Raw genomic sequence first — 21,664 nt, 5'->3', positions numbered from 1 at the left:
CTGCTGTTGGCTGTGCTGCATTTTTTTTGGGCTTCTCAAAATCGCCTCTGCAGAGCATTCCACCCTCCATTGATACTGCAGGGAAAGAATTGTATAGGCAGGGCCACAACACAGTTATTATTCATAGAATATACGCAGTGCTGCCTGTTGGTGGGAAAAAACTGAAAACAAATCTATTTGTCCAGCCTCTGTCCGTCCTTACGGGCGGTGGACACGTGTGAGCTGCGTGAAAAACATTGCTAAATCATACGCAGCCAGCTACGCTTTACTGCTGGCTTCGCCATTTGCTTTCCTTAATTGGGAAAAAAAAATACCTGCTCTGCCACAGTTAATAACTCTGCTACCCTCACGTTCTGTGACACATAAGCAGGGACACAGCACAGTTATTAAACTTCTCAGGTTCATTGAATATACGCAGTGCTGCCTGTTGGTGGGAAAAAACTGAAAAGAAATCTATTTGTCCAGCCTGTGTCCGTCCTTACGCCTGTGGAGACGTGTGAGCTGCGTGAAAAACATTGCTAAATCATACGCACCCAGCTACGCTTTACTGCTGGCTTCGCCATTTGCTTTCCTTAATTGGGAAAAAAAAATACCTGCTCTCCAAGAGTTATAATAACTCTGCTACCCTCACGTTCTGTGACACATAAGCAGGGACACAGCACAGTTATTAAACTTCTCAGGTTCATTGAATATACGCAGTGCTGCCTGTTGGTGGGAAAAAACTGAAAAGAAATCTATTTGTCCAGCCTGTGTCCGTCCTTACGCCTGTGGAGACGTGTGAGCTGCGTGAAAAACATTGCTAAATCATACGCACCCAGCTACGCTTTACTGCTGGCTTCGCCATTTGCTGTCCTTAATTGGGAAAAAAAAATACCTGCTCTCCAAGAGTTATAATAACTCTGCTACCCTCACGTTCTGTGACACATAAGCAGGGACAGAGCACAGTTATTAAACTTCTCAGGTTCATTGAATATACGCAGTGCTGCCTGTTGGTGGGAAAAAACTGAAAAGAAATCTATTTGTCCAGCCTGTGTCCGTCCTTACGCCTGTGGAGACGTGTGAGCTGCGTGAAAAACATTGCTAAATCATACGCAGCCAGCTACGCTTTACTGCTGGCTTCGCCATTTGCTTTCCTTAATTGGGAAAAAAAAATACCTGCTCTCCAAGAGTTATAATAACTCTGCTACCCTCACGTTCTGTGACACATAAGCAGGGACACAGCACAGTTATTAAACTTCTCAGGTTCATTGAATATACGCAGTGCTGCCTGTTGGTGGGAAAAAACTGAAAAGAAATCTATTTGTCCAGCCTGTGTCCGTCCTTACGCCTGTGGAGACGTGTGAGCTGCGTGAAAAACATTGCTAAATCATACGCAGCCAGCTACGCTTTACTGCTGGCTTCGCCATTTGCTTTCCTTAATTGGGAAAAAAAATACCTGCTCTCCAAGAGTTATAATAACTCTGCTACCCTCACGTTCTGTGACACATAAGCAGGGACACAGCACAGTTATTAAACTTCTCAGGTTCATTGAATATACGCAGTGCTGCCTGTTGGTGGGAAAAAACTGAAAAGAAATCTATTTGTCCAGCCTGTGTCCGTCCTTACGCCTGTGGAGACGTGTGAGCTGCGTGAAAAACATTGCTAAATCATACGCACCCAGCTACGCTTTACTGCTGGCTTCGCCATTTGCTTTCCTTAATTGGGAAAAAAAAATACCTGCTCTCCAAGAGTTATAATAACTCTGCTACCCTCACGTTCTGTGACACATAAGCAGGGACACAGCACAGTTATTAAACTTCTCAGGTTCATTGAATATACGCAGTGCTGCCTGTTGGTGGGAAAAAACTGAAAAGAAATCTATTTGTCCAGCCTGTGTCCGTCCTTACGCCTGTGGAGACGTGTGAGCTGCGTGAAAAACATTGCTAAATCATACGCACCCAGCTACGCTTTACTGCTGGCTTCGCCATTTGCTTTCCTTAATTGGGAAAAAAAAATACCTGCTCTCCAAGAGTTATAATAACTCTGCTACCCTCACGTTCTGTGACACATAAGCAGGGACACAGCACAGTTATTAAACTTCTCAGGTTCATTGAATATACGCAGTGCTGCCTGTTGGTGGGAAAAAACTGAAAAGAAATCTATTTGTCCAGCCTGTGTCCGTCCTTACGCCTGTGGAGACGTGTGAGCTGCGTGAAAAACATTGCTAAATCATACGCACCCAGCTACGCTTTACTGCTGGCTTCGCCATTTGCTTTCCTTAATTGGGAAAAAAAAATACCTGCTCTCCAAGAGTTATAATAACTCTGCTACCCTCACGTTCTGTGACACATAAGCAGGGACACAGCACAGTTATTAAACTTCTCAGGTTCATTGAATATACGCAGTGCTGCCTGTTGGTGGGAAAAAACTGAAAAGAAATCTATTTGTCCAGCCTGTGTCCGTCCTTACGCCTGTGGAGACGTGTGAGCTGCGTGAAAAACATTGCTAAATCATACGCAGCCAGCTACGCTTTACTGCTGGCTTCGCCATTTGCTTTCCTTAATTGGGAAAAAAAAATACCTGCTCTGCCACAGTTAATAACTCTGCTACCCTCACGTTCTGTGACACATAAGCAGGGACACAGCACAGTTATTAAACTTCTCAGGTTCATTGAATATACGCAGTGCTGCCTGTTGGTGGGAAAAAACTGAAAAGAAATCTATTTGTCCAGCCTGTGTCCGTCCTTACGCCTGTGGAGACGTGTGAGCTGCGTGAAAAACATTGCTAAATCATACGCAGCCAGCTACGCTTTACTGCTGGCTTCGCCATTTGCTTTCCTTAATTGGGAAAAAAAAATACCTGCTCTGCCACAGTTAATAACTCTGCTACCCTCACGTTCTGTGACACATAAGCAGGGACACAGCACAGTTATTAAACTTAGATAATTCATTCACTAGAGGCAGTGGGGCCTTTCGTTTTCCAAAAAGGGCAAAAATTATATTTGGCCTGCAGTCTTGCGCCAATTTATTTCCTGCCTGGGAAATCTAATCACTGGTAATACAGCATGCTGAGGGGTAGGGGTAAGCCTAGAGGACGTGGACGTGGACGTGGCCGAGGACGCGGAGGGCCAAGTGAGGGTGTGGGCACAGGCCAAGCTCCTGATCCAGGTGTGTCGCAGCTGTCTGCTGCGCGATTAGGAGAGAGGCACGTTTCTGGCGTCCCCACATTCATCGCCCAATTAATGGGTCCACGCGGGAGACGGTTATTAGAAAATGAGCAGTGTGAGCAGGTCCTGTCCTGGATGGCAGAAAGTGCTTCGAGCAACCTATCGTCTACCCGCAGTTCTGCGCCGTCCACTGCTGCCAATCCGAATCCTCTGTCTGCTGCTCCTCCTTCCTCCCAGCCTCCTCACTCCACTACAATGACACCTGCTCAGGAGCGGGAACACTCCCAGGAACTGTTCTCGGGCCCCTGCTTAGATTGGGCAGCAGCGGTTCCTCTCCCACCAGAGGAGTTTATCGTCACTGATGCCCAACCATTCGAAAGTTCCCGGGGTCCGGGGGAAGAGGCTGGGGACTTCCGCCAACTGTCTCAACAACTTTCTGTGGGTGAGGAGGACGATGACGATCAGACACAGTTGTCTTGCAGTGAGGTAGTAGTAAGGGCAGTAAGTCCCAGGGAGCAGCGCACAGAGGATTCGGAGGAAGAGCAGCAGGACGATGAGGTGACTGACCCCACCTGGTGTGCAACGCTTACTCAGGAGGACAGGTCTTCAGAGGGTTAGTCAAGGGCATCAGCAGGGCAGGTTGCAAGAGGCAGTGCAGTGGCCAGGGGTAGAGGCAGGGCCAGACCGAATAATCCACCAAGTGTTTCCCAAAGCGCCCCCTCGCGCCATGCCACCCTGCGGAGGCCGAGGTGCTCTAAGGTCTGGCAGTTTTTCACAGAGACGCCTGACGACCGACGAACAGTGGTGTGCAACCTTTGTCGCGCAAAGCTCAGCCGGGGAGCCAACACCAACAGCCTCACCACCACCACCATGCGCAGACATATGATGGCCAAGCACCCCGCAAGGTGGGACAAAGGCCGTTCGCCGCCTCCGGTTTGCACCCCTGCCTCTCCCCCTGTGCCCCAACCTGCCACTGAGATGCAACCCCCCTCTCAGGACACAGGCACTACCGCCTCATGGCCTGCACCCACACCCTCATCTCCGCTGTCCTCGGCCCCATCCAGCAGTGTAGTTCAGCGCACCGTTCAGCCGTCGCTTGCGCAAGTGTTCGAGCGCAAGCGCAAGTACGCCGCCACGCACCCGCACGCTCAAACGTTAACCGTCCGCATCGCAAAATTCATCAGCCTTGAGATGCTGCCGTATAGGGTTGTGGAAACGGAGTCCTTCAAAAGTATCATGGAGGCGGCGGCCCCGCGCTACTCAGTTCCCAGTCGCCACTACTTTTCCCGATGTGCCGTCCCAGCCCTGCACGACCACGTCTCCCGCAACATTGTGCGCGCCCTCACCAACGCGGTTACTGCCACGGTCCACTTAACTACGGACACGTGGACAAGCACAGGCGGGCAGGGCCACTACATCTCCCTGACGGCACATTGGGTGAATTTAGTGGAGGCTGGGACAGAGTCAGAGCCTGGGACCGCTCACGTCCTACCCACCCCCAGAATTGCGGGCCCCAGCTCGGTGGTGGTATCTGCGGAGGTGTATGCTTCCTCCACTAAAGCACCCTCCTCCTCCTCCTCCTCCTCTGTCTCACAATCAAGATGTGTTAGCAGCAGCATGTCGCCAGCAGTCGGTGTCGCGCGGTGTGGCAGCACAGCGGTGGGCAAGCGTCAGCAGGCCGTGCTGAAACTACTCAGCTTAGGCGATAAGAGGCACACGGCCCACGAACTGCTGCAGGGTCTGACACAGCAGACCGACCGCTGGCTTGCGCCGCTGAGCCTCCAACCGGGCATGGTCGTGTGTGACAACGGCCGTAACCTGGTGGCGGCTCTGCAGCTCGGCAGCCTCACGCACGTGCCATGCCTGGCCCACGTCTTTAATTTGGTGGTTCAGCGGTTTCTGAAAAGCTACCCACGCTTGTCAGACCTGCTCGTAAAGGCGCGCCGGCTCTGCGCACATTTCCTCAAGTCCCACACGGACGCTGCCACCCTGCGCACCCTGCAACATCACTTTAAGCTGCCAGTGCACCGACTGCTGTGCGACGTGCCCACACGGTGGAACTCTACGCTCCACATGTTGGCCAGGCTCTATGAACAGCGTAGAGCTATAGTCGAATACCAACTCCAACATGGGCGGCGCAGTGGGAGTCAGCCTCCTCAATTCCTTTCAGAAGAGTGGGCCTGGTTGGCAGACATCTGCCATGTCCTTGGTAATTTTGAGGAGTCTACCCAGGTGGTGAGCGGCGATGCTACAATCATTAGCGTCACCATTCCTCTGCTATGCATCTTGAGAAATTCCCTGCAAACCATAAAGGCAGCTGCTTTGCGCTCGGAAACGGGGGAGGGGGAAGACAGTATGCCGCTGGATAGTCAGGGCACCCTCCTGTCTATTTCTCAGCGCGTACAGGAGGAGGAGCATGAGGAGGATGAGGAGGAGGGGGAAGAGACAGCTTGGCCCGCTGCTGACGGTACACCGGCTGATTGCCTGTCATCCTTTCAGCGTGTATGGCCTGAGGAGGAGGAGGAGGAGGAGGATCCTGAAAGTGATCTTCCTAGTGAAGACAGCCATGTGTTGCGTACAGGTACCCTGGCACACATGGCTGACTTCATGTTAGGATGCCTTTCTCGTGACCCTCGCGTTGCACGCATTCTGGCCACTACGGATTACTGGGTGTACACACTGCTCGATCCACGGTATAAGGAGAACCTGCCCACTCTGATTCCCGAAGAGGAAAGGGGTTCGAGAGTGTTGCTATACCACAGGACCCTTGCGGACAAGCTGATGGTAAAATTCCCAGCCGACAGCGCTAGTGGCAGAAGGCGCAGTTCCGAGGGCCATGTTGCAGGGGATGTGCGTAGATCGAGCAGCATGTACATCCCAGGCAGTGCAACAGTCTTTAAGGGCCTGGCCAGCTTTATGGCTCCCCACCAAGACTGTGTCACCGCTCCCCAGTCACGGCTGAGTCGGCGGGAGCACTGCAAAAGGATGGTGAGGGAGTACGTAGCGGATCGCACGACCATCCTTGGTGACGCCTCTGCCCCCTACAACTACTGGGTGTCGAAGCTGGACACGTGGCCTGAACTAGCCCTGTATGCCCTTGAGGTGCTTGCTTGTCCTGCGGCTAGCGTGTTGTCGGAGAGGGTGTTTAGTGCGGCTGGGGGAATCATCACCGATAAGCGTAGCCGCTTGTCAACCGACAGTGCCGACAGGCTAACACTCATCAAGATGAACAAAGGCTGGATTTCGCCAGACTTCTGTTCTCCACCAGCGGACAGCAGCGATACGTAAGCAATACGTAGGCTGCACCCGCGGATGGAAGCTACGTTCTCTCTCACCATCCAAAACGGGGACATTTGTGCTTCATCAATCTGTGTCTAATATTCCTCCTCCTCCTCCTCCTGCTCCTCCTCCTGAAACCTCACGTAATCACGCTGAACGGGCAATTTTTGTTAGGGCCACAAGGCTCACTCAAATAATTTTTCAGAACAATTTTTATAAGTTTCAATTAGCTTAAAAGCGTTGGAACTTTAACTTGAACCAATTTTTCGTTACACTGGGCTGCCTCCAGGCCTAGTTACCACTTAAGCCACATTAACCAAAGCGATTCACCTGCCATCTTGGTTGGGCATGGCCAATTTTTACTGAGGTACATTAGTACTGTTGGTACACCAATTTTTGGGGGCCCTCACCTACAGTGTAATCATAGTAATTTCTATGTTCTTCGCCTGCACTCATGGTACAGAAAGGTGTGTGGGGTTGGCCTACAGTTTAGCTACATAAATGTCACTTGTGCCTTGGCTATACTAAGGCTACTGAAATGGAACGAAGACTGCGCTCCCGCTATACTGCTGCTTCAGAATTGTTACTGGGGCCTGTCTTGAGTGCTACTATTGCTTACATGGAACGAAGACTGCGCTCCCGCTATACTGCTGCTTCAGAATTGTTACTGGGGCCTGTCTTGAGTGCTACTATTGCTTACATGGAACGAAGACTGCGCTCCCGCTATACTGCTGCTTCAGAATTGTTACTGGGGCCTGTCTTGAGTGCTACTATTGCTTACATGGAACGGACACGTGGAGAGGACACGTAGTGCCTCAAAAACATCCCCCTCCTCCTCCAACAGGGAAAACATTGTTGGCAAATGCCTTTGCATTGGTTCGTCTGGTGGCAGTCCAAGAATTTCACCTTTACCGACACTACAAGAGAGCCCCCCCACCATCCCCCCGCCACGGCCCACTTAATCCTGGCCACATTCCGAAAACCAACAAAATACAACCGTGGTACTAGGTCCGCAGTCACCACCACATTACCACCAACGCGGTTACTGTTAAGGTGCATATAACCACGGACACGTGGAGAGGACACGTAGTGCCTCAAAAACATCCCCCTCCTCCTCCAACAGGGAAAACATTGTTGGCAAATGCCTTTGCATTGGTTCGTCTGGTGGCAGTCCAAGAATTTCACCTTTACCGACACTACAAGAGAGCCCCCCCACCATCCCCCCGCCACGGCCCACTTAATCCTGGCCACATTCCGAAAACCAACAAAATACAACCGTGGTACTAGGTCCGCAGTCACCACCACATTACCACCAACGCGGTTACTGTTAAGGTGCATATAACCACGGACACGTGGAGAGGACACGTAGTGCCTCAAAAACATCCCCCTCCTCCTCCAACAGGGAAAACATTGTTGGCAAATGCCTTTGCATTGGTTCGTCTGGTGGCAGTCCAAGAATTTCACCTTTACCGACACTACAAGAGAGCCCCCCCACCATCCCCCCGCCACGGCCCACTTAATCCTGGCCACATTCCGAAAACCAACAAAATACAACCGTGGTACTAGGTCCGCAGTCACCACCACATTACCACCAACGCGGTTACTGTTAAGGTGCATATAACCACGGACACGTGGAGAGGACACGTAGTGCCTCAAAAACATCCCCCTCCTCCTCCAACAGGGAAAACATTGTTGGCAAATGCCTTTGCATTGGTTCGTCTGGTGGCAGTCCAAGAATTTCACCTTTACCGACACTACAAGAGAGCCCCCCCACCATCCCCCCGCCACGGCCCACTTAATCCTGGCCACATTCCGAAAACCAACAAAATACAACCGTGGTACTAGGTCCGCAGTCACCACCACATTACCACCAACGCGGTTACTGTTAAGGTGCATATAACCACGGACACGTGGAGAGGACACGTAGTGCCTCAAAAACATCCCCCTCCTCCTCCAACAGGGAAAACATTGTTGGCAAATGCCTTTGCATTGGTTCGTCTGGTGGCAGTCCAAGAATTTCACCTTTACCGACACTACAAGAGAGCCCCCCCACCATCCCCCCGCCACGGCCCACTTAATCCTGGCCACATTCCGAAAACCAACAAAATACAACCGTGGTACTAGGTCCGCAGTCACCACCACATTACCACCAACGCGGTTACTGTTAAGGTGCATATAACCACGGACACGTGGAGAGGACACGTAGTGCCTCAAAAACATCCCCCTCCTCCTCCAACAGGGAAAACATTGTTGGCAAATGCCTTTGCATTGGTTCGTCTGGTGGCAGTCCAAGAATTTCACCTTTACCGACACTACAAGAGAGCCCCCCCACCATCCCCCCGCCACGGCCCACTTAATCCTGGCCACATTCCGAAAACCAACAAAATACAACCGTGGTACTAGGTCCGCAGTCACCACCACATTACCACCAACGCGGTTACTGTTAAGGTGCATATAACCAGTCTGACTGGGGCATGCAGACACCTTGACAGAATGAATAGTGTGTGGCACATAGGTTCCCCATTGCTATGCCCACGTGTGCAGCTCCTGATGGCGGTGGCACAGGATTGTATTTCTCATTGCTTCTGTACAGCATTGTGGGCTATCGCCCCGCCCCTATTAAAGAGGGTCGCTACCTAGCCGTGCCAACCCTGTGCAGTGTGTGCCTGCGGTCCCTCGTCGTGGCAGACGCACTTCTAAATAGACATGAGGGTGGTGTGGCATGAGGGCAGCTGAAGGCTGCGCAGGGACAGTTTGGTGTGCGCTGTGGGGGGGAGGGGGTGCGGTTGGGCAGCATGTAACTCAGGAGAAGTGGCAGTGGAGTGTCATGCAGGCAGTGATTGTGCTTTGTTGGAGGTAGTGTGGTGCTTAGCAAAGGTATGCCATGCTAATGAGCGGTTTTCAGAAGTAAAAGTTGTTGGGAGGGGGGGGGGGCCCACTCTTGCCGCTATTGTGGCTTAATAGTGGGACCTGTGAACTTAGGATGCAGCCCAACATGTAGCCCCTCGCCTGCCCTATCCGTCACTGTGTCATTCCCATCACTTTCCTGAATTGCCCAGATTTTCACACATGAAAACCTTAGCGAGCATCGGCGAAATACAAAAATGTTCTGGTCGCCCATTGACTTCAATGGGGTTCGTTGTTCGAAACGAACCCTCGAGCATCACGGGAAGTTCGTTACGAATAACGAACACCCGAACATTTTGGTGTTCGCTCATCTCTAATAATTAACAATGGTGAACAAGGGGGTATATATGTAATCAAACAGCCAATCAAAACAAATACCATAATTACAAATTAATACCGACTGGATCTGATTCCTTTGTGGCGTTTGCATTTAACCTGTTCATCCCTAACTGGGTTAAAGGTAGTGCTGCCTGCAACTTTGCTTCTTCTACACTTCATGTTTTTTGTTGCAATTGAACCACATTTAAAAAAGCACATAAAAAAACGGCATGCAGTATTCAAAAACAATGTGCGTTTTTCAGAAACTTCATATACTATTGAAAACAGCTCGTGGATTTAAGCAACACATGTGGTCTTTTTAAAACAGCATGCAGCCTTTTGATTCATTTTTTTAATTGTATGTTAAGTGTACAATCATATACTGGAGATGGCCAGGTTATACCAGCATGGTCCAAATCCAGATATACAGGAGATGTATATCTTATATAACCTGGGTGTCTTCTGTATATAATTCTACAGATACAGTTGTATAAGTTATATATCTACAGTATAGAGTGATATATATTATATATACATACACACACGAGACACCCAGGGTTGACCAGCATGGTCCATATCACTATAAACAGGGCTAATGGGGAATGCACATTGTCTTTATATGGTGATATGGAGCATGCTGATATTACCTGGATATCCCCTACATATAATTTTATGTGCAGCTGTTGCAAGTTATACATCTCCTTGTGTATAGTGATATGGACCATGCTGGTATAACCTGAGTATCTCCTGTACACAATACACCGCATGGTTGCCGCTGCCCACGTCCGCTATCAGACACTGCCGACCTGACCAATCAAACAGTTGGCAGTGCACTGATAGAATGCGTATGTGACGAATCACAACTGAAGTCTCTCAGTGAAAGGGAGAAACACACGTTGGGGGATTCTGCAGCATGGAATTGGCTGCCCTGGGTAACGACCTTCCCCTCCCTGAACATCACCCAGAGTTGGCCCACGGGCCACGGAAATTAACCAGCATATATCAGGATCTCCATGGGCCCTCATATCCACGGAGCTGGGTCACAATTGCGACCTCTAGAGATACGATGGTGGATGACGCGCTGATCCCAGGTGGGAAGTTGGGGACTCTGAATGGAACAGCACATCAGTGGATGTCAGCATTTCAGTAAGCAGCACATCACTTTATCAGTTTTGGAGTCGGTCAACAGTACACCTTCTGAAGTGTAAGTACATTCTAATCAGTTCTGTATACATGACTGGGGACAATAAAAGTTACTTGTTTATGATTGGAAAACCCCTTTAAAGTAAATGATATTTGGTTGACATTGTACTCACTTCTGCACACCGGTAAATTCATCCATTGTGTGTTCTCACATTGTGCTTCTCCACTCAAAGATCTTTCCAGGGAATAACCACGATTACAGGTATAAGTAACTTTTTCACCAGATTCATAACTGTCTTTAAGTTCTTCAGTGAGCATGGAATTCCGAACAGCAGGGGGAGGTTCACAAGATGTTGCTAAGATAAAAAATAATAATTAGGACAGTGGACACACACTCAGCCCCCCATCACTGAATAACTATCACTCTAATGTGAAAGCACAGGAGCAATAGTCGTTTGGGAGACAATCAGGCGTTTATGCAGCCCAACAGTTTTCCCTTGTAAAAGTACCATTAGATTGCAGAGTTCATACACAGTGATAAGTAGAAGCTGCGAAACAGAAATTGTGCAACATATCAAAAATTACGTAAGCTCAAAATACTTGCATTCAAATGAGGCCCCCTGCACACGGGCGGAAATTCCGCGGCGGGATTTCCCGCAGAAATTCAACCCGTGGAAGCTGCCATAGGTTTGCGTTTGAAAACGCAATCCGAGGCAGACGAGCGCGATTTGTCCACGTGAAATCGCACAGCCCACACAGAAATGTCACTCTTGGGCCGCCGACTCCGTTCTGCGCATGCGCCGGCTGGCTGGCACATCACAGAGCCGCGGGAGCAGGTGAGACCCGCACTGGTACCTGCAGGGGCGCAGGTCTGATCCCGCTGTGATAATTCTCACAGCGGGATCCGACCCGGCCGTCTGCAGGCAGCCCAAGACAGGACAAACGATGTTTCGACCGACGCTGCAGTCTTTGTCAAGTTAGCTAACAATGAAACACTTACTGACATATATCACAAATACAAAGCCAATCATAGACATGTATGCCAACACGCCTCCACCTTACCCCCATGTGATTGGCCGGTCGGGGATGGAGGAATCCCCTGCCACAGCTGTGGCAGAGAAGCGCATCTTCTCCCTATGTTTTTAATGGTGCTGGCGCTGTGATAGCATCCAGAGGTTTCACATCTAAGACATCACTGCTGCAGCTGTCACAGCCGCAGCAGGGGATAGTGATCGGCTCCCATTTCCTTCAAAGGGGCAGCAGCAGCACTGACCACATTGAAAGCAATGGGATAGTATTGTGGTCCTCTGCCACAGCTGTCACAGGCTATTCTTTCGTCCCCACAGGGAGTCCCCTCATCACTGACCACTGTAACAGTGCTGTCACAGTGTTCAGTGATGAGGAGACTCCCCGCGGGGATTAAGAGCACTCTCTGGGAGTCCCCTCATCCCCGTGGAGACAAAAGAGTTAACAGTGGGACATATAAAAGGTGCTTCAGGCCAGAAGCACCTTTTAAATGTCCTGATGTAAGCAGTGGGGAATCTGTTTCATGCGCAGGAGTTTCCATCAACTCCTGCTTCCATAGGAATCAATGGAAACTCCTGGAAAACGCACACCAACAACGCGTACCCATCTTTTTTTAGGTGTGCGCTGTTTTGCGCTTCTAATGCCTTGCATATGAATTCTTCTATAGGAACCCATTGGTTCTTTTAGAAGCGTGCATTATGAGCGCGCCAAACACACGCTCGTGTGAATGAGGCCTTATATTGTGTAATCTTGATGGCAACAGTCAGCATATACTCCAGTTGCTACTGATGGGTATCTTTAGGGACCTTTCACATGGGCGGAATTAGACTGCCAGACTCAAACATGCACTAAAACCCACACCAAAATGCACAGGATAACCTGCGGACTTTGATACAGAAATGAAAATGGGTTAAATCCGCCTGCAGTTTTGCAAAAAAAAATCCAGTTAGACCTGCAAATTTTGTGCGGGATGCAGTTTAAACTGCATTTTGTGGTGTGAAACTGAAATGTGTGAAAATGAAACGCCCCGTGTGAAACTGAAACACCCTTTTCTGTCCTGAGTGGACTATAGCTGTCCTTGATTTATTTGAACTGGAACACTCCCAGGAAATATTTACATATCGTTAAATTAGCAACTAAACTAACTAAACCACAATGTCAGGATTGTGGTATTTATTTAGCACCACCCTTATCTCCCCAAACAAAAAAAAGGACAAACGGGTCATACAGACCTAAAACAGACAAGAAAAAAACAAGCCCCTACAGCACAGCCCCATTTGCAAAAAACTGAAAAAAATTATGGGGGTAGGAAAATGGTGACAAAAATTAAGTCTTCTATGTTTTTTGTTTTTTTTAGCAGTAGTAAAACATTAAATAAAACTCTAAAAGTAGTATTGCCATAATTGTACTGATTTACATCAGTTACAAACATGTCCTTTTTATCACACAAAAAAAACCACACAATACTTTGGTTTTTTCCAGCTCATTTAAACATTTTTTAAAACGTTATACAATACATTTTATGGTACCATCAAAAAATACAACTGATCCCGCAAAAAAAAAAAAAAAAAAGCCCTTATATGGCTACCTCAGCAGAAAAATAAAAAAGTTATGGTTCTTCAAAGGTCAGAAAGAAAAAAAAAACCCTACCAAGTGGCATTTGTGCAGGGCAGGTCGGCAGTGACCAATGTAAGAAAGTTTTGATGGTCTTGAATAGTGGCACTACATGAAAGATGGGGCAGAGTTTTCTAACCTTGGTTACCATAAACGACTAAAAGGTATTTGACAGTGCTCGATGTGCACAGCAGGTATTGGATAAAGTGCATCTTTATGACCCTTTTCTGACTTTCATAAGCAAATTACATGACAAACCACGGGTCCGGGTACATGCACCAGCTTCCCTTCTGTGACATTCCTATTGCAAGGAGTTGCACACAAGGATGCCCATTGTCCTCCCTGTTATATCATTTAACTCTGGAGCCCCTGGCAAGATTATTCCACTCAGACCCTACATTTGAAGGCATGCAGATAAAAAATAGGCAATTTAATATGTGCATTATTTGTGTATGATCTCATTTTATTTTTAGCGCACCCGCAAAGAGCTTTACCTAGACATTGTCTATAATGTCAGATTTTGGCTATTTCTCTGGTTTTAAACTAAATAAATCGAAGAGCAAAGTACTTTTTCTGGGCAGTCAGCCTGACTCGGGGGAGAGGAGCAAGATATTTGGGGAATACCAATTGTAAAATATCAGATAAAGCACTTACGTATGTATCTGAGTGGGTCGCACCCTAGATTCCTTATATCAGTCATCCTTTCCCCCATTCCTCTTTAATCAAATTGCATAGCTTGCCCTTGTCTTTTCAGGAAGGGGTACGTCTAAATAAAATGCATTTTTTGGGGGGTGTGGCTTGCGGATGAGGGGCTAGGACGTGTCCCAACACCGCTCCTGAAACCAGCGCCATTATACAGACCCCAGATGGCAATATGACCCCAATAGAGACCAGAATGGTGAAGAGGAGGATTCAGGAGACCCCGAAGAAGATGCCGAGCACACAGGGAGGGGGCCTTTCCGCTCACCTGCGTCCTTCAGCGGACCCAGGAGTGAGCGGTAAACAGCTCAAGATGGCGCCAGCTGAGGAGAAGACGGGCGCCCACGTGACTAGCCGGGGGCAGATGCAGGGAAGACTGAAGCCAGTGGGGAGATGTCGGGCGGGAGTGGAGCCAACCCGCAGTAACGGGAGTGGAGCCAGCGGGTCCTCTGACCGGCAATACCCTGGTAGAGGACCAGGAGCAAGAGGACAGCCCCGGGGAAACCCCTCAAAGCACGCACAGCACGGCAGAATGTGGAGCCCGACAGGTCCCAGAGGCACCGCTGATCCACAGAGATGGAGTGGTGGACAGCACACATTCCCCAATCCTTGCCAGTGCAGAGGGGAGGATTATTAAGCACATTAGTGTCCCCCAGCAGGACAGTTTAAAGGGGGCTTCTCCCCACTATTTAGACCGCAATAACTCTGATAGAGGACTGGGTACAAAGACAAGAGCACACTCTCACACCCCCCACCATCTTTCCTAAACAAATATTTATGAGGTAGTGAAGGGAATGAGAGGGCCCGCAGAGGAACATAACGCCATGTAGGAATATCAACCCCCTCCTGGAAGTGACCAATGGGGAGAGCTACCATTTATACCACCCGACCTCCCAGCTTCAGAGCATAGGAGGGAAAAGCACGACCCTGCGACAACTGAGATTGGAAGGACCATCTTCGTGCTTTGCCCACTAAAGGCGAAATAAGCGAGCTTTTCCAAAAAATGGAAACGTCACATAAAAAACACATCGTAGCGCTGCAGCAGGATATCCGCAGCATAGGACAAAGAGTGGAGGCAGTAGAAGAGTCCCATGACCAAATCTTTAATACCATGGACACTCACAGGAGTTGCATCAGCAATCACAACAGATCTCAGAGTTGTACTCCATGATAGACGATCTGAGGACATTGCTCCCTCCCAATTAGAAACCTGGGCATGCGAGTTCTTCAATGATCTGCTTCAGAAACCACTGGATTCTGCTATTGAGATAGACAGAATCCACCGTTCACTGGGCCCAAAACCTGATGATCCCAGGAGACCTAGAAACGTGATATGTAGAATCCATTTTTGCTCAATCAAGGACCAGATCCTTCAGCGTGCTAGAAGGGCAGGAGAATTATCATTCCGAGAATCGCCATTGCTGATCTTATCAGATCTCTCTCGCCGCACTCTTCAGCTACGCAAGGCCCTGAAACCATTGCTGACAGTCCTCAGAAAGAAGGGGACACTCCTCAGAGAGAAGGGAATTAACTATCGATGGGGATTCCTGTTCCAGCTACACGCTAACAAAGAGGGCAAATCTGCCACGTTTAGAGGCCTGGGAGATCTACGGAGCTTTCTATGTTCGAGCTATCTTCTGTGTCTCTGCCCGAATGGCCAAGCCCATGCTCCCTACAAATTCCCCCACCAAGAAATAAGTGGCAAAAAGTAGGCCAGAGAACATGATGTCGAACACCACGCCAGAAGACACAGGAGGCACTTCTGTCTTCGGCCAGTGACCTCACCTGAAAAGAACACTGTGGTTCGCTTTCATTTACCTTGTCAAAATGACATGAGCCCGTGCGAGAGGGGTCCTGGACCTGTTTGGGGTTGATAATGTTTTCTTATTTCAAAGCTTAATTCATGGCGCTGGTGGTGGGGGCGGAATGAGCACTGTATAGGGAAAGTGAAAGTAACATGTACTTTCACTACGGGAGCCTCGGGGGGTCATGTGACCTCCCGGGATTCCCTGCTACTCGAGAGCTGGAGGGTCAGACTAGACCCTGGCAGGTCTGCAGGGGACTAATGTCACCACAGGGGTTGCTTTCCCCTGTAACTAGGGCTCCTATGGACGCCCCAGCTACAGTGGGAAAGTGTCAAATAAAGAAAAAAAAAAATATGTGAATGTCCCCCAGAGGTCTTGCATGACGTCTTGTGGGACACAGATAGTAAAATACACAATTACATACATAAGTAAAACAAAATTACAGAATAAAACAACAATATATACATAAGAAAGAGAATAACACAAAACCGACGCCAACAAAAACCGTTGCCGTATGCGCCCTGTAAACCAAAACCATACATACTATATATCAAAATGTCCGAAACAAATAGAGGAACCTATTCCCATACTTTATTTTAGTGTAAATATAAAAATAATTTTTGAAAAAATTATAAATGTTAAAAAAATGATTTTTTTAGCTTCTTACCCCCAATAAAACTAAAAAACGGGGAAAAAAGTCAGTGAAAAAAAATATAAAAAAAAAAGTCCTATATGTCACGGGAAAAAAAAACGCAGCAAAAATTATTTTGGTAGCTAAAAGGAAAAAAAATAGAGCAGTAAAACCGCCACATGGGTAAAATCCCTAAAATGTGTCTGGTCCTTAAGGTACAAAACAGCTTGGTCCTTAAGGGCTTAACCCCTTGAGTGGCAGGTTTCTTACCCACTTGTCGTGCCTATCAGGGCAGGTTTTTTAAATGGCCAATCATTTAATTTCAACTAATTTAGCAGTCGCGTTCCAAGAGCCATAGCTTTTTCATTTTTCCATTGACACGGCCATGTGAGGGCTTGTTTTTTGCTGGAGAAGTTGTACTTTTTGATGGCATCATTTTTGGGTATATATAATGTATTGCATAACTTTTGTGAAAAAATTTGTAGGGAGATAAGGGAAAAAAAGTAATACAAGTTAAATCACCCTCCTTTTGACATATCTATAATAAAAAAAATCGAAATCATAAGAGGAAAATACATATTTGCTATTGCCGCGTCCATAAATGTCTGATCTACCATAGTAGTGCATTATTTACCCCCCAAGGTGAACGTAATCTGAAAAAAAAATAACGCCAGAAATGCACTTTTTCAATCACCCTGTCTCCCAGAAAACATGCAATAAAAAGCGATCAAAAAGTCGTATGTATTCCAAAATGGTACCAACGTTAACTACAGGACGTCCCGCAAAAAATGAGCCCTTGCTCAAGTACCGCGATGGAAAAATAAAGGAGTTATGATTTTTTAAACGGGGGGAGGAAAAAAAGAAGTCGGGAAAGAAGAAAAAAAGGGACCGTTTCATTAAGGGGTTAAATAATGTACTAACTTCCTTCTATGGGTCATTACGACACAGGGATACCACATGTGTAATTTTATTTTTAATTTTTCACAAAGTAAAGGGAGACAAGTGTTTTAAATTTCTTTTATTTTATTTTTTAAATAATTTTTAACTTTTTTTTTACTTTTTTTTTTAAATTTTTTTTTTATTTTTGTCCCTTTAGTGGACTTCCACAGAGACCCATCAGGACTCCCTGATCACATTCCATGGGTCCGATGGTGACAGCCCTTTACATCCTGCAGTTACAGCCCTTTACATGCTGCAGTCACATAGACTGCAGCATGTAAAGGGTTAACACAGCAGAGATCGGAGGTTTTCTCTCATCTCTGCTGTAAGAGCTTGTACCTAGCTGTCCTCTGGCAGCCAAGCATGAGCTCTCACTGCCACAGAGACCATCGGCTTGCTTCTGACAAGCCAATGGTCTCTATAGCAACCTGAAAACAAAGCAGGACATTAGAATCAGGAGATTGCCGGCATATCGGCAATATCTTCTGCTGGTTTTTCAAAGCCCTTGCTTTGTTCTCTGTGGGACTGTGCATAGTGATACATAGCCCAGTGGAGCTCATCCCGGAAAATTTCCGGGCATGCCACTCAAGGGGTTAAAGGAGCTCATGCATACGCTTATATAGATAAAATGTCTGTAATGTTGTTGAAAAATGCAAATAAAAAACGTTTGAACTAGAGATGAGCGAGCACCAAAATGCTCGGGTGCTCGTTACTCGGGACGAAATTATCGCGATGCTCGAGGGTTCGTTTCGAGTAACGAACCCCATTGAAGTCAATGGGCGACCCGAGCATTTTTGTATTTCGCCGATGCTCGCTAAGGTTTTCATGTGTGAAAATCTGGGCAATTCAAGAAAGTGATGGGAACGACACAGAAACGGATAGGGCAGGCGAGGGGCTACATGTTGGGCTGCATCTCAAGTTCACAGGTCCCACTATTAAGCCAAAATAGCGCCCCCCCCTCCCAACAACTTTTACTTCTGAAAAGCCCTCATTAGCAATGCATACCTTAGCTAAGCACCACACTACCTCCAACAAAGCACAATCACTGCCTGCATGACACTCCGCTGCCACTTCTCCTGGGTTACATGCTGCCCAACCCCCCCCCCCCCCCCCACAGCGCACACCAAAGTGTCCCTGCGCAGCCTTCAGCTTCCCTCATGCCACACCACCCTCATGTCTATTTATAAGTGCGTCTGCCATGAGGAGGAACCGCAGGCACACACTGCAGAGGGTTGGCAAGGCTAGGCAGCGACCCTCTTTAAAAGGGGCGGGGCGATAGCCCACAATGCTGTACAGAAGCAATGAGAAATATAATCCTGTGCCACCGCCATCAGGAGCTGCACACGTGGGCATAGCAATGGGGAACCTATGTGCCACACACTATTCATTCTGTCAAGGTGTCTGCATGCCCCAGTCAGACCGCGGTTTTTAATTCATAGACACAGGCAGGTACAACTCCCTATTGTGAAGTCACTGTGGACCGACAGCATGGGTGGCTCCCTGGAACCCACCGGCGGTACATAAAAATATCCCATTGCATTGCCCAACACAGCTGAGGTAGTAATGTCGTGCTTAATACAGGTGGGTTTCGGCCCACACTGCATGCCCCAGTCAGACTGGGGTTCTTTAGAAGTGGAAACAGATGCATTTATAATTCCCTGTGGACCCACAGCATGGGTGGCTCCCTGGAACCCACCGACGGTACATAAATATATCCCATTGCATTGCCCAACACAGCTGAGGTAGTAATGTCGTGCTTAATACAGGTGGGCTTCGGCCCACACTGCATGCCCCAGTCAGACTGGGGTTCTTTAGAAGTGGAAACAGATGCATTTATAATTCCCTGAGGACCCACAGCATGGGTGGCTCCCTGGAACCCACCGGCGGTACATAAATATATCCCATTGCATTGCCCAACACAGCTGAGGTAGTAATGTCGTGCTTAATACAGGTGGGCTTCGGCCCACACTGCATGCCCCAGTCAGACTGGGGTTCTTTAGAAGTGGAAACAGATGCATTTATAATTCCCTGTGGACCCACAGCATGGGTGGGTGCCAGGAAGCCACCTGCGGTACATAAAAATATCCCATTGCATTGCCCAACACAGCTGAGGTAGTAATGTCGTGCTTAATACAGGTGGGCTTCGGCCCACACTGCATGCCCCAGTCAGACTGGTAATATGTACCTTAACAGTAACCTCGTTGGTGGTAATGTGGTGGTGACTGCGGACCTGGTAGCGCGGTTTTATGTAGTTGGTTTTCGGAATGTGGCCAGGATTAAGTGGACCGTGGCGGGGGGATGGTGTGGTGCTCTCTTGTTGTGTCGTTAAAGGTGAAATTCTTGGACTGCCACCAGACGGACCAATGCAAAGGTATTTGCCAAGAATGTTTTCATTGTTGGAGGAGGAGGGGGATGTTTTGGAGGCACTATGTGTCCTCTACACGTGTCCGTGGTTATATGCACCTTAACAGTAACAGCGTTGGTGGGAAATGGCCTCGCCGCCATCATGTCTTTGTGAAGCCTCTGTTTCCACACCCCAGTGACATACCATTAGCAGCGGTATAGGCAGAGCCCAGAATTATTAACATTTCAGCAGTAGCATTAGGGACAGGCCCCACTAACATATCACTAGCAGCAGTATAGGGGGAGCGCATTCTTAGTTCCATTTCAGTAATAGTAGCACTCAAGACAGGCCCCAGTAACATTCCCATTGCAGCAGTTTAGGGAGATAACAGTCTCTTTCACATTTCAGTAGCTGCAGTATAGACAAGGCCCCAGTTACATTTATGCAGCTAAAGTGTAGGCCAACCCCACACACCTTTCTGTACCATGAGTGCAGGCGAAGAACATAGAAATTACTATGATTACACTGTAGGTGAGGGCCCAAAAAAATTGGTGTACCAACAGTAGTAATGTACCTCAGAAAAAATTGGCCATGCCCAACCAAGATGGCAGGTGAAACCCATTAATCGCTTTGGTTAATGTGGCTTAAGTGGTAACTAGGCCTGGAGGCAGCCCAGTTTAACGAAAAATTGGTTCAAGTTAAAGTTTCAACGCTTTTAAGAGCATTGAAACGTATAAAAATTGTTTAGAAAAATTATATGAGTGAGCCTTGTGGCCCTAAGAAAAATTGCCCGTTCGGCGTGATTACGTGAGGTTTCAGGAGGAGGAGCAGGAGGAGGAGGAGGGATATTATACACAGATTGATGAAGCAGAAATGTCCCCGTTTTGGATGGTGAGAGAGAACGATGCTTCCATCCGCGGGTGCAGCCTACATATTGCTTAGGTATCGCTGCTGTCCGCTGGTGGAGAAGAGAAGTCTGGGGAAATCCAGGCTTTGTTCATCTTGATGAGTGTAAGCCTGTCGGCACTGTCGGTTGACAGGCGGGTACGCTTATCTGTGATGATTCCCCCAGCCGCACTAAACACCCTCTCTGACAAGACGCTAGCCGCAGGGCAAGCAAGCACCTCCAGGGCATACAGCGCGAGTTCAGGCCACGTGTCCAGCTTCAACACCCAGTAGTTGTAGGGGGCAGAGGCGTCACCGAGGACGGTGCTGCAATCGGCTACGTACTCCCTCACCATCCTTTTACAGTGCTCCCGCCAACTCCGCCTTGACTGGGGACCGGTGACATAGTCTTGCTGGGGAGCCATAAAGCTGGCAAAGGCCTTGGAGAATGTTCCCCTGCCTGCGCTGTTCATGCTGCCTGATCTCTGCGCCTCCCCTGCTACCTGGCCCTCGGAACTGCGCCTTCTGCCACTAGCGCTGTCGGATGGGAAGTTTACCATCAGTTTGTCCACCAGCGCCCTGTGGTATAGCATCATTCTCGAACCCCTTTCCTCTTCGGGAATGAGAGTGCAAAGGCTCTCCTTATACCGTGGATCGAGCAGTGTGTACACCCAGTAATCCGTAGTGGCCAGAATGCGTGTAACGCGAGGGTCACGAGAAAGGCATCCTAACATGAAGTCAGCCATGTGTGCCAGGGTACCTGTACGCAACACATGGCTGTCCTCACTCGGAAGATCACTTTCAGGATCCTCCTCCTCCTGCTCCTCTGGCCATACACGCTGAAAGGATGACAGGCAAGCAGCATCTGTCCCCTCAGCAGTGGGTCAAGCTGTCTCTTCCCCCTCCTCCTCATGCTCCTCCCCTTCCTC

General features: G+C 48.4%; 1 protein-coding gene across 3 annotated transcripts in view; it reads right to left on the bottom strand.

Moving 5' to 3' along the window:
* LOC136621574 (complement factor H-like) overlaps positions 1-21,664 on the bottom strand; it is a 1,208,893-nt gene that overhangs the window by 95,389 nt on the left and 1,091,840 nt on the right. For all 3 annotated transcript variants that reach the window (XM_066597131.1, XM_066597135.1, XM_066597136.1), the window contains one exon: positions 10,966-11,148. In XM_066597131.1, coding sequence (XP_066453228.1) covers positions 10,966-11,148 — 183 coding nt within the window. The remainder of the gene's footprint in view (positions 1-10,965; positions 11,149-21,664) is intronic.

The sequence above is a fragment of the Eleutherodactylus coqui genome, chromosome 3, assembly GCF_035609145.1.
Source record: "Eleutherodactylus coqui strain aEleCoq1 chromosome 3, aEleCoq1.hap1, whole genome shotgun sequence".
NCBI classification, from domain to species: domain Eukaryota; kingdom Metazoa; phylum Chordata; class Amphibia; order Anura; family Eleutherodactylidae; genus Eleutherodactylus; species Eleutherodactylus coqui.
Note: the sequence above shows the minus strand (reverse complement) of the source record. Positions and strands in the feature narration are given on the sequence as shown.